This window comes from Anolis carolinensis, chromosome 1 (genome assembly GCF_035594765.1).
Source record: "Anolis carolinensis isolate JA03-04 chromosome 1, rAnoCar3.1.pri, whole genome shotgun sequence".
Taxonomy (NCBI): Eukaryota; Metazoa; Chordata; class Lepidosauria; order Squamata; family Dactyloidae; genus Anolis; species Anolis carolinensis.
Window position 1 is genome coordinate 205390125 of NC_085841.1, and position 14260 is coordinate 205404384.

A 14260-nucleotide genomic window follows, 5' to 3' on the forward strand; every position below is an offset into this window, starting at 1 on the left:
TAGCCATTTTTGCTGACACGCTGCCGCATGCAGATTGATTGGATGACTAATGACTTTTGTGGCCAAATTTGGTGTGACTTGGTCCAGTGGTTTTGTTGTTTACTCCATGGGAATTATGCACATTACATATATATATATATATATATATATATATATATATATATATATATATAATATCATTCTATTATTATTCTATTATTAATGTAGTATATTTTTATATTATTACTATTATATTATTATATTATTCATTATTCATGACTACATTGAAACTACAACCGAGAGAAATCAGCGTGGAAACTGCAAGAGGTACCATAGATTGTTGTACATGGAAATAATGGTAGCAAATAGTTTGTGATTTATTAAATACAGTTATATATTACAATTATATATTTTTGTTATTTAAACTATATATATTGTGAAATTATGGTTTTTTTTTTCTCGAAGTGACACACCACCCAAGTCATGCTAGGTTTTTTGGTGAATTTTGACACACCAAGTGCAAAAGTTTGCCAATCATTGTTCTAGAACAGGGGTCCCCAAACTTTTTAAACAGGGGGCCAGTTCACAATCCTTTGGACTGTTGGAGGGCCAGACTATAGTTGACCACCGAGCAATAATTAATAATTAATAATAATTACTATTATTAATAATAATAACAGCAATAATAATAAAAAAGGGTTGGAAGAGACCCTTTGGGCCATTGAGTCCAATCCCCTTCTGCCTTTGTGCACTGAAAACACAAGCAAAGCATCCCTGACAGATGGCCACCCAGCCTCAATGTTAATAATAATAATAATAATACTGAGGGTTGGAAGAGATCCCTTGGGCCATTAAGTCCAACCCCCGTCTGCCTCTGTGCACCAAAAACACAAGCAAAGCACCCCTGACAGATGTCCACCCAGCCTTAATGTTAATTATTATTATTATTATTATTACTAGCTGTGCCCGGCCACGCGTTGCTGTGGCGAAGTATGGTGGTATGGGAAATAAAGTACAGTAGAGTCTCACTTATCCAAACCTCTGGATTATCCAAGCCATTTTTGTAGTCAATGTTTTCAATATATTGTGATATTTTGGTGCTAAATTCGTAAATACAGTAATTACTACATAGCATTACTGCGTATTGAACTACTTTTTCTGTCAAATTTGTTGCCTAACATGATGTTTTGGTGCTTAATTTGTAAAATCATAATTTAATTTGATGTTTAATAGGATTTCCTTAATCCTTTCTTATTATCCAAGATATTCGCTAATCCAAGCTTCTGCCGGCCCGTTTAGCTTGGATAAGTGAGATTCTACTGTATTGAGGAACTGGTGGTAGTTAAGGTAAAGGCTAAAGGTTTTCCCCTGACATTAAGTCCATTATAAATGGGCTATATAGCTGTGTGGAAGGGCCTTGAGTCTACACTGCCATATAATCCAGTTCAAATCAGATAATCTGTATTTTATAGGCAGTGTGGAAGAGGCCTAAGTGAGGCCTAACTCTGCCTGTCCCCTGGGCTGAATGGGTTGCTAGGAGACCAAGCGGGCGGAGCTTGGATAAAAACAATTCTTCCTCTCCCTCTAATTAGGACTTTATATTTCTTTTCTTTTTGTTGTATGAACGTAGAGGCATGGATGAGGGGTTGTGCTGCCAAGTTTAGTGTTTCTGGGATGTGTAGTTTTGTTGTTTTGTCCTAGGCCGAAATTTCATTACCCTTTTATATATATAGATAAGGGTTGTAAGAGAAAAAGAGGCCCCTTGGGTCATTTAGTCCAACCCCCGTATGCCCTTGTGCCATGGGGGCCGGATAAATGGCTTCGATGGGCCGCATCCGGCCCCCGGGCCTTAGTTTGGGGACCCCTGTTCTAGAACATGGCTATACCGCCCGGAAAACTCACAGCAACCCAGGCACGGATTGTTTTTTTTTTCTCCAAATGTTGTTGCATAGTGTAATCAAAGGAAAGAATGTGTTGGCGTGGAATGCAGCCACGGAGATGCAGGGAACCTCTTTGAAAACGCTGCTCCTGTGCAATACTTTCCAAACCCGCTCTCTCTTTCCAGCGCCACAAGGGCGCTCCGTGAGTGCCCTTTCCCAATGCCTCCTTCTGGCAAGCCGTGGGCTCTCCGGCAGCATCCTTGGCGCGCGCCTGCATCCCATGTAATGGGAGATCAGGGACGCGGGCGGGAGAGGTTTGTTTCCCTTCAGGAGCCAATGCCAGGCCGAGGAAGACTCCCCCTTCCCCAGAGAGAGCCTTCTGCCTTCTTGGGCAGCCTTCATTCATTCACTCACCTGTCCATCCACCCACCCGCTGCTTCAGTCGATGTGACCGCCTTTGGGGAAAGAGGAGGAGGCGGCGGCGGAGGAGGAGGCTGCCTTGGCTCGTGCCGCGCTCTGCCTCCGCCTCCTCTCCTCCTCCGCTTCCCCGCCCTCCCGCCTCCTTTTTCTCTCAGTGCTCCGCGGGCAGAGCCAGAGGAAAGGGGCATTTCTCTCACTCAGGACTGCGGGAAGAGAACCCTGCGCAATAACACCCACCTGACATGAAAAAAGGCGGCATATACTATCAAGGCTAGGGAGACGGACGGGCTTTCTTCACGGAGGTGGAGAGAGTCCCAAACTGCTCCTTTCGCTCTTCCTGAAGAAACAGAAACTTCGCTATTCCCTCGCCCGTCTCCAAGCGAAGGTGGAGAGCCAGGCTCCCACTCGGATGCAGGGCTCTCCTGAAGAAACTTGGCTTCAGAGAGGAGTGAAGCATTGCAACGCAGCCGTGGCTTTGCTGCGAGGCAGAGCTTATCTTTCCCCCCTCGTAGCAAAATACAAAACAGGGCTCTCTTTTCCTCGCTTTGTGAGGAAAGCAACATGAGGGAGGATCGCTTTCGTCGAAAGTTTTGAAGGTTTTGTTTTGGAGGGAAAACGTGGAGAGGGCAAACTCAAAGCAAGTTCCTGCACCGCTTTTTGAGTGTTAGGCGGGATACTTGTCTGGGTTTTCCTCCCCTTTTGGCGGGAAAAGGTGAGGGAAAGGGCGATGTCGTCGGCTGCTCCCGACGACTTGGACTCCGAGGCGGTGGAAAACTTCCTGGACAGGCACCCGGAGTTGGTGGAGAAGTGGCTGAAGAAGAAGCAGCAGCAGCGGGAGGCGCTGCCGGGGAGCAAGGCGCCCGAGGGGAGCTCCGGCGCCGTCCCGCTGGCGTGGGCCGAGGAGAGCGGGGCCCTGCACCGGCGCGCCTCGCAGAAGGAGCTGCGGCGGAGCTTCGCGCGCTCCAAGGCCATCCCCGTGAACCGGACCTACGAGGAGCCCGGCCGCGCGCGGGCCCAGGAGCCGTCCCTCCGGAGCGCGCGCCGCCGGGCCCTCCTGCGCAAGGCCAGCTCGCTCCCGCCCACCACGGCCCACATCCTCAGCGCCCTGCTCGAGTCGCGCGTCAACCCGCCCGCCTGCCCGCCCACCGCCCTGGACTACAAGCGCCAGCTCAAGCAGCACAACGAGCGGCAGTTCTTCCTCGAGCTGGTCAAGGACATCTCCAACGAGCTCGACCTCCGCGCCCTCAGCTACAAGATCCTCATCTTCGTCTGCCTCATGGTCGACGCCGACCGCGGCTCCCTCTTCCTCGTCGAGGCCGGCGCCGCGGGCAAGAAGAGCCTCGTCTCCAAGGTCTTCGACGTGCACGCCGGGACCCCGCTGCTCCCTTGCTGCTGCTGCGGGGGCGCCGCCGAGGACGCCAACGAGGCCCAGGTGCCCTGGGGAAAGGGCATCATCGGCTACGTGGCCGAGCACGGGCAGACCGTCAACCTCCCCGACGCCTACCAGGTAGGGAAGGAGGGAAGGAGGGGCCACGCCAGGCGCACGCACCCGGCTTACAAGCCAGTCACAGTTCACAAGTGGGAGGCATCGACCCCCAGGAAGGGAAGTTCACTCCTGAAAGAGTTATCATGGTGGGGAAGATACCGGACCTGTTTCCCTGAAAATAAGACATCCCCGGAAAATAAGACCTAGTAGAGGTTTTGCTGAATTGCTAAATATAAGGCCTCCCCTGAAAGTAAGACCTAGCAAATGTTTTGTTTGGAAGCATGCCCGTCAAATAGAACACCAGAGTATGCGGGATTGGTAAATGTACATACCAGAGAGTGTTGTACATGGAAATATAGTAGAGTCTCACTTATCCAACACTCACTTATCCAACGTTCTGGATTATCCAACACATTTTTGTAGTAAATGTTTTCAATACATCGTGATATTTTGGTGCTAAATTCGCAAATACAGTAATTACTACATAGCATTTCTGTGTATTGAACTACTTTTTCTGCCAAATTTGTTGTATAACATGATGTTTTGGTGCTTAATTTGTAAAATCATAACCTAATTTGATGTTTAATAGGCTTTTCCTTAATGCCTCCTTATTATCCAACATATTTACTTATCCAACATTCTGCCAGCCCGTTTATGTTGGATAAGTGAGACTCTACTGTAATAAAAAAACTTTATTTATACATGATATTTACATATCATGATATATTGAAAACATTGACTACAAAAATGCATTGGATAATCCAGAACGTTGGATAAGTGAGACTCTACTGTATTGGGTTGCTGTGAGTTTTCTGGGCTGTATGGCCATGTTCCAGAAGCATTCTCTCCTGGCCAGAAAAAAAATTCGGGGGTGTGGGAGAGAGTTGAAACTTTTTTTACTGAATCATGAAGAGTAGTTCCATAACGCAAAATAATTTAGAAATCAGGCTCCATCGATAAATTTCAGTGGACACTCAAGACAGATAAACTTCAGTGGACACTCATGGGGATTTGGTTAATCAGTTAAAATTCATGAGTAAACCAGGTTTAAAAAACCTGAAAAATCCCCCCCCCCTTGGCTACAGCCCTGCAAACCAGTCACAGTTCAGAACAGGGCTGAGACAACAGCAGGCGGCAGGCATCAACCCCTAGGAAGGGAACTTCATTCCTGAAAGAGTTATCATGGGGAAAGATAATAATAATAATACAGTAGAGTGTCACTTATCCAACATAAACGGGCTGGCAGAACGTTGGATAAGCAAATATGATGGATAATAAGAAGAGATTAAGAAGAAGCCTATTAAACATCAAATTAGGTTATGATTTTACAAATTAAGCACCAAAACATCATGTTAAACAACAAATTTGACAGAAAAAGTAGTTCAATACACAGTAATGCTACGTAGTAATTACTGTATTTATGAATTTAGCATCCAAATATCACAATGTATTGAAAACATTGACTAGAAAAATGCGTTGGATAATCCAGAATGTTGGATAAGTGAATGTTGGATAAGTGAGACTCTACTGTAATTTATTTATATTGGTTGGTATGAGTTTTTTGGGCTGTATGGTTATGTTCCAGAAGCATTTTCTCCTGATGTTTTGCCTGCATCTATGGCCGGCATCTTCAGAGGTTGTGAGGTCTGTTGGAAGCTAGGCAAGTGGAATTTATATAACTGTGGAATGTCCAGAGTGGGAGAAAGAACTCTTGTCTATTGGAGGCAGGTGTGAATATTGCAATTGGCCAGCTTGATTATCATTGAATAATAATACTAATAAAACCTTACTTATATATTGCTTTATCTTCTTGAGAAAACTCAGGGCAGTTTCCAACATGAACATAAAAAACATTCAGTTGTCAAAAACACTATACAACAAAGTTAAACATAGTAAACATAACAAACAACATCATAAGACAGAACCAAAACAATTCTATTAAAGGCAGACATAAAATTACAAATCTAAATCAATACACTCCACCAAGGATTCAAATACCAGTAAACAGGACTTCAAGGTAGACATGGTCAATTATAAGGGATAGGTAAAATTTGTGTATTAGAATATCATAGGGCTAGGGAGTGCATAAAGTGCAGAGCAGGGTCTTAGTTGACAACGGGGGGGGGGGGGGGGGAGTGTCCTAGGGAATAATCTTGCTCAAAAACCTGCAGGAACCACCAGGTTTTCAGTTCGTTGTGGAAAGAGGACAATGTAGGGGCTTGCCTCATCTCTCTGGGGAGGGCATTCCAGAGTCGGGGGCCACCACCAAGAAGGCCCTCTCCCTTGTCCCCACCAGCTCCGCATGCAGCAGTGGTAGGAGCGAGAGGAGGGTCTTCCCAGCAGATCTTAAAGACCATGTCAGTTCGTAGGGGGAGATGCGATCACAGAAATAGGCCGGGCCATATAGGTGTTTATAGGTCAATACCTCCACCTTGAATTGGAACCGGCAGCTTATCGGAGGCCAGTTGAGTTGTTTTAGTAGGGGCATTGTGTGCTCCCTATGGCTAATGTTCGTTAAAAGCCTGACTGCCAGCCTTTGAACCAGCTGAAATTTCCGGGCCGTCTTCAAGGGCAGCCCACGTAGAGAGCATTGCAGAATCCAATCTGGATGTAACCAAGGCATGGACCACCATGGCCAAATCAGACTTTTTGAATTACAGTCGCAGCTGGTGCACAACCTTTGTATCTTCAAAGCTTGACTGTATTGGAAATAACTTCACCCTCTCTCTGGGCACATATCCCTTTGGAAATAAATGGCAATCATAACCTTGTTGAAAAGGAAAAATGATGTCACATCCGTTTGGCAAATGTGAATCTCCATGAACATGTGGAGACCACCTTTTGAAAACCACTAGTTAGGGAAAAGCATGACCTTGTTAGAAGTCAATCCTTTGATCAAGTGATATTCAGAAGCATTCATGTGATGGCACACAGGTAATTTAGCTGTTAAACTGAAGAAGCATGTCTTTAAACTGCCAAGGACAAAGACGTACCACTACAAAAATTTATTTGGTTAGCAGAGGTTGGTTGTTTCTTTAAAGTTGAAGTTGCAGTTGCCCAAAAGATATACGTACACTCCCTTGAAACCTCTTAGTTAAGATATGCACACAGAGATAAAAAAGTCTTTGAAAAATAACATATCTTGTTTAGTCACAATGAATTCACCATACAGACACATTTTTTTATTAAAGTTCCATTATACATAGGATGTAGCTTCTTTCTGTGTTGAGTACACAGAGTATCATTCTGAATTGTCCATAGTCTTTAGGTGTAGTTGTACTCACTGAAGTCCATAAGTCATACTTCTCTATTGAAGTCCAAAACAGCAATGTGCATCTACCTCCACTGAGGTGCGATGTAGACACATCCACCTGTAATGAGGTTTTGAGCAGGTTGAATACAAAATGGAGTCCCGAGTCTGAACATGCTCAGTACAATTGCATGTCTATAGCCCCTTCCACACCAAAGAGGTAAGTCAAACTGGCAAATCAACATACACATAGAATACAGGTTAGCAAATATATACATTAACAAAGAAATAGTGAAAGGCTTGGGAGGTTGCTATTTTCAACAGGCTTTTTCCTGCCTGGGGAATCCTTTGTTGGGAGGTGATTAGCTGGCCCTGTTCACAGTTCAGAACAGGACTGAGACAATGGAAAGTGGGAGACATCTACCCATAGGAAGGGAAGTTCACTCCTGAAAAAAGTTATCATGGGGGTGACAGTCGTATTGAAAACAACAACAGGAAAACCTCAGCCGCTATCAGGACCTCAAGATTGAACTTCAAAGACTCTGGCAGAAACCAGTACAGGTGGTCCCAGTGGTGATCGGCACACTGGGTGCCGTGCCAAAAGATCTCAGCCAGCATTTGGAAACAATAGACATTGACAAAATCACGATCTGCCAACTGCAAAAGGCCACCCTACTGGGATCTGCGCGCATCATCCGAAAATACATCACACAGTCCTAGACACTTGGGAAGTGTTCGACTTGTGATTTTGTGATACGAAATCCAGCATATCTGTTTTGTTTGCTGTGTTATAATACAATTAATAATAATAGTAAACCTTTATTTATATTCTGCCCTATCTCTGAGAGAAGACTCAGGACAGATTCCAATGACAAAAAGGCAAACATTCAATGCCAGATGCAACTATACATACAAATACAATATCGGCCATCCAAGACCCAACATAGACCAACATACAGTATACTAAAATATACCCACATATACCAAATTAAACCTGCATATATACCAAAATTATAACATACAACCTAAAATTAATAATATTATATCAAGTATAAAAACATGAACCTCCGTTTACAAAAGCTCCCAAGGTTCTGTAAACTGCTGCCACCTCCACTGAGGCTTCCTCTCCAATCCTTGTTTCCACAACAAGCCACATTTTTCAAAATCTAATTCTCAAAGAGACAGAAAGTGAGGTGAAATCTGCTGAACAGGGGCACAGGCAGCCAAATAAACACCAAAGGGATGTTAACCCTTCCCTATATTATCCAAAGCTTATGTATGCATATATATATATAAAACTTAAACAGTTTCAACTTGTTTCAACTTAAAAACAAATTCAACTTAAGAACTGACCTACAGAACCTATCTTGTTCATAACTTGGAAGCTGCCTGTACACATACACATATGTGGAATTGTTTCTAAAAAGTTCCAGATTCATCTGAGAAAATTTTACAGGGATCCAAAAAGAAAAAAAGAAAGAAAGAAAGAAAGAAAGAAAGAAAGAAAGAAAGAAAGAAAAGAAACTGAGAATATACATTTATTTTATATGAAATGCAACTTTCCAAATCCTCTATTGAAGTGATTTGCTACATTGGGATAATTTTGATCTGTGCATACTAATATTTTACTCCTGTCAGCTATAACTCATTTTTCATTTTTTTAAAATGGTACCATTTGGCGTTTTTGTCTTGTTAGTCTCTTGAACATCAGAAGTGTTTAGGTGGGAAGACATCATTATAAGGCAGGTATCTTAAGTAGGAGAGCCAGCTTGATGTGGTTTGAATGTTGGACAAGTCTGGAGATCAAAGTTTGAATCCCACAGGGTAACCTTAGGCAAGTCATATGCTCACAAGCTAAAAGGATGGCAGGGACACACAAAATCTGAACAAATTCAGCCAAGAAATCCCTGTGATTGGGTCACCTTAGGTCAGAAACACATATAAAGTTAGTACAACTTTGAAGTTGGCTAGTTTGCTTTGCTATGTGTGCATCACACATTCTATGCATGTGCATATGCATTTTGGTCCGTTGAACTTTAAAACAGCCAGGAAAAAGGACACTCAGCGTTCATCGGGACATCCAAGTTAAAAAGAGCCAGCTTGTGGTAGTGGTTTGAGCGATGGGCTACAACTCTGGAGATGCAAGACTTTGAATCTCTGGTCAGCCATGGAAACCACTCGCCCATGCTCAGGAAGGCAATGGCCATGGCAAACATATTGCCAGGAAAACTCTGCAATAAGATTATTATAGGGTCATTAAAGGTAAGAAGCTCCCGGTGGCGCAGTAGGCTAAACCGCTGAGCTGCTGAACTTGCTGACCGAAAGTTCAGCAGTTTGAATCAGGGGAACAGAGTGAGCTCCCGATGTCAGCTCCATCTTCTGCCAACCTAACAGTTCGAAAACATGTAAATGTGAGTAGATCAATAGGCAGGAAGGTAATGGCACTCAATGCAGTCTTGCCGGCCACATAACCTTGGAGGTGGCTACAGACATCTCTGGCTCTTCGGCTTAGAAATGGAGATGAGAACTAACTTCCAGAGTCGGACACGACTAGACTTAATGTCAGGGGAAAGCCTTTACCTTTACCAATAGTTAAGAAATGGCTTGAAGGCATACAACACAATACAGGCACAATTACTATGAATATTGGAAACTAAGTGTAAGCAAGATGTTGTAATGTTGAAATATTGTAAAAAACAAAAAGGTTTGGGATCAAGTAAGACCTTTGGAAATTTAAAAAAATATTGCAACCCTCCCGCCCCAGTTAGTATGAATCTTGCAAAGATTGGTTTGCCTACATGCCTGAGTATGTACCTATATGTGAGCAATACACATGTATACATATTCATTACCTTTCTTTTGGTCGGTTGAATTCCCAAGGTGCTTAGGTTACAGCCAGGGAAAATGCCAGTCATCATACATACCATAGGACACCAGAGTTCAAATTGCTTCTCAGCCATCGAAACCCATTGGGTGAACTTGGGTAAGTCAGACTCTTCAGTCTCAGAGAAAGGCAACAGCAAACCTCTTCTGATCAGCTTCAGCTCAATGCGGGGACATGAGAGAAGCCTTCCACAAGGATGGTAAAAACATCAAAACTGGGCAACGTCCTTGCAGACGGCCAATTCTCTCACACCAGAAGCAACTTGCAGTTTCTCAAGTCACTCCTGACACAAAAAAAGCATAATCTTGCTAAGAAGACCCTGAGATAAGTTAACCTTAGGGTCATCATAGTTCGGGGAATATGAGAGAAGCTCCCACAAGGATGGTAAAAATATCAAACATCTGGGTGTCCCCTGGGCAGCGTCTTTGCAGACGGGCAATTCTCTCACATCAGAAGTGACTTGCAGTTTCTCAAGTCACTCGTGACATGAAAAAAATCATAGTTCAGAAATGGTTAGAAGGCACACAGCACATACACAGTTAGGACTCTGGAGTTGGCTGTTTTGCCTGCATTCTTGGGTATGTAACTGTGTGTGCGCATCTCATATACATATGCATTCACTGTCTTTGATCAGTTGAACTTCAAGGGTGTTTAGGTTACAGCCATGGAAAGGATAAATCATCTCACGTAGGTATATATAAGTATATCTCAGTTAAGGGCCAGTTTGGTATAGTGGTTTGAACGTAAGACTACAACACTGGAGAGCAGAGTCTGAATCCCCATTTGGCTATGGAAACTACTGGGTGACCTTGGACAAGTCACACATCCTCAAAGGAAGGCAACAGCAAACCTATTCTGAGCAAATCTTACTAAGAAAACTCTGTGGTAGGTTCACCTTAGGGTCACCATAGATCTGACATGATTTGAAGGCACACAGTGCACATGCAGTGAACAAAGAAGATCCGTTCCAGGATATTACTTCTTTAATAGAAAATTTTGTTCCAGAGGTAGCTACAAAAAACATTACAAATGAGTCAGGCAAAATATGTCAGCAAACTTCTTGTACAAAAGTTAACAATAATATTCATACATGAAATGAAACTAGGTAAACCTTGTCTTAGCCAATTGAAATATTTTTAAGTTGAAAGCTTCCAAAATGATTCAGGAATGATTTCTTCTTCTACCTTCTTTCATCATTTTATGATTTTCATTTTGAGGGCCAAACTTAAGTCCATGCTTTTTCAATATGGTAGGAATACTAAACAAGAAGATTTATCTGCTTCCCTAGTATTCTCTTTTGTTAGACTATTCACGCATGCTCAAGACAGGATTATGGAGGCAGCCACTATTTATCTTTGCTATTGTGGGCAGGCACACAGAGCTACAGCAGTATTAATTAGGATGGAGTCCAATTCTTTCCCAGGTCAAGCTTTATTACATTGTATGGCACAGACAGTGTTGCAACCTGCCATTGTCTATCTTTCAAGCCTTCCTTCACCATCTTGACAGTATTGCTGCTAAAAAAACTATAGCTAGATGGAGAACAAGCAGGGAAAGAGAGGACTGAGAAGACATAAAAGACTTCCCAGAGGCTTTGTTGATTGAAGTGTGCCTTTACAATCCTGACAACAGCAGTAAACAATTATTCAATCTGTTCACCAAGTCATGCTCTAAAGCCAGGATGAGAGTCGTGTATCTCTTCACATGTGTTTCAACTGCAAGCTGTTCTTGGAGTTGCAGTCAAACAACATCTGGAAGATCACATGATTCTCATCCTTGTTCTGAATTCAGTTGGTTGGAACAACAAAAAAACTGAATGTAGAGATTTCTTTTCTTTTTAACTACAAAAAATGATCATGCCAGCTGGAGATTCTGGCAGTTAATAGTCCAAAAAAGGCATTTCCTTATGCTTCCAGCTTTGATGAAAAATATACATCAAATTTGTAAATATCTAGTTTGAGACAAGATGTGTACTTTCCACAAGAACTATATGTTCCAATAACTTTGCTGAAGTGGAGCAGGTTTTAGTCATATTGTTTGAAACCCCTGTTTTGAAATGTTAAAGAAAGAAAGAAATAAGCACCAAAGCATTCAAAGAAAAGTCCTCCGAAAGGGGCTGTTTTGTCTGTAGCAATTTGTACCAAATTCTCGCTTACCAGCTGTGTGTAGCAATGAGGAAAAATAAGTCAGGGTTTCCATCCATCTTTGTTGATTATAAAGAGAGATCATAATCTTGCAAGTCATCATTCATTCATAAAATGCAGTTCTGTAGTGATGTATCAATAATTAGTGTGGGCTTCTTAGGAATTATTCTACTTACCATGAACAAATTCAATCAAAAGGGAAAATCGGGATTCTGTGAATCTGCTCCAAGGGCATTTCTGATCCACTGTAGTTCCTGGTTAAATTTCATACTTAGCTTAGCTACTAGAGTTAAAAAAACAAACCTGTGTCGGTTTGTTGGTTCTGAAGAAAGCATCTGTAATGACACACGCACCCACACATGCATAATGCATTGTAATATTACTGCAGTATTTTTAAATACAAACTAGATTTCTGCCTACTGCTTGCACGTGTATTGATTTCTACATATGTGTATCATTAAAAGCTCATGTGCTGTGCATGTATTTTGCGCTTGGGGTTCTTATTTCTAGAAAATTACTAGATAACTTCCTAGTGATCATCTGTAGAGAATGAGATAATAGTAGCCACTCTGTATTAATTGCATCAAATCCTGCATATGTGTTGAAGGTTTGACATTCCTATTGCCATGATACAGGTACTTCAATTTAAATACACATGGATATTGTGCATAGAGTGGATATATGGTGGTCAAATTAATTAAAATTGAGTTTGTGCTAAAATGAACAAGCTAAAGTTAACAAGATTCTGTTTTGTCTTTTCCAAAAAGATAATAAGATGAATTGAAGCCACACAAACATCCAGCTCTTTTAAAACATCAGTTAGGAGCTCCCAGAAGTCCTAGTTACTTTTTTCTTATTAAGAGAAAAGAATATGTGATATTAAGATCAGCTGAGCCTGAAAATTATATCTGTGAAAGTGAAAGAAGATAAGAGTAAAAGAAATATTGCTTACTGGACAAATAATAAGTGAAAATCCACATTGCTTCATGAGAGATTCCCCTTTCATCCCTTCCTAAGCACAGGAAAATGTTTAGTGGGGAGTATCTGTAAGGCTAGGCAGTAAGGAAAGCCATTCTGTTTCTGAAAAGCCCATAAACAGGGCAGAAGGAAAACAACTTGCCCTTACTGTTGCTATGCAGCAACAGTTGTCTAAAGGCATCCTGTTTCTGAACTGAATGTTCCTTTTAGTTATTGACTACCCATGTAGCTGTCAATTATCCATCTGGTTACCATTAAATGAGCCATAAAATTTCCAAACATCTAACCTACAATGGCCATTATCCCATCCCTTGTTGCAGTGAACTACATAAGTTGGCTGTCCCTAATCTACTTCTAATAACACCATGGGGTTCATCAGGAGGAAGAGAAAACCTCTTTAATTTGCCTATATGGTGCATATTTTTACAAATCTTATCCATCCCATTCTTCCTCGCCTCCAAAATTTAAAGAGTCTTGGTTTTTCTTTGTCCCTTTTTCTTAAAAGGGAGTTAGTGCTAAAAAAATGCTCTATTTTGTACTTACTCTAGCTGTCTCATTTTGAGGTGAGTCCACTAGACTTCAAAGAGAGTTCACATACAACATAGGGTGTTTTATTTTCAATTATTTTCTAAAATAGTCCATGGAATTTTTTTATGGCTATCACAATTTGATTTGCTATTATTCTTTCTTGATTAGTTGCCAGCATTCCAGAACAAGAAATAGAGATACATAGCTAGTTTTTTTGCCATGATATACATAATTTTACATTCACTTAGCCTGAAGATTATTTGTATTTTTAATTCAACCAACTATAAGAGTTCTTTTTAAAACCTTTTTTAAAATGGGCTTTCACAGCTCTGAATAGTTTGGTCAATAAATACTGCTACTTTAGAGCTCCCCCCTGACTCCATATTTGACAAATATATTGAATAGCATGTCTCCAATATTGATCTTCGTTCTTCTCAAATTTAAAACCAAAGATGTATGTCATGTTGCTTAACAAATTACTGATCCATGGGAGTATCTCATGTTTCCTCAGTTTACCATGGATTGAGAATTATTCCTTTTGAAATCATATGTGAGTAAATGGAAGACAAGATTGGAACAAACATCAACATTTATTTATTTATTTCATGTCAAAAGCATTCCCCAAATAAGTATAAAACTAATAAAAATAAAGCACAAGCAGCTAAATAATTTTCACCAAAAATGGGCAACAGCGACTACATTTGTCTGTAG

General features: G+C 41.7%; 1 protein-coding gene across 3 annotated transcripts in view; it reads left to right on the top strand.

Moving 5' to 3' along the window:
* Positions 1–2295: 2295 nt before the first annotated feature.
* The window catches only part of pde11a (phosphodiesterase 11A), a 240910-nt gene continuing 228945 nt past the window's right edge, over positions 2296–14260 (top strand). The window contains exon 1 of one of the 3 annotated variants that reach the window (XR_010002350.1): positions 2296–3786. Coding sequence is in view for 1 of the 3 variants with exons in the window: in XM_062969150.1 (XP_062825220.1) it covers positions 3007–3786 (780 nt within the window). In the remaining 2 variants the exon portion in view is untranslated. The remainder of the gene's footprint in view (positions 3787–14260) is intronic. The other 2 variants (XM_062969150.1, XR_010002351.1) reach the window with 2 other exon arrangements.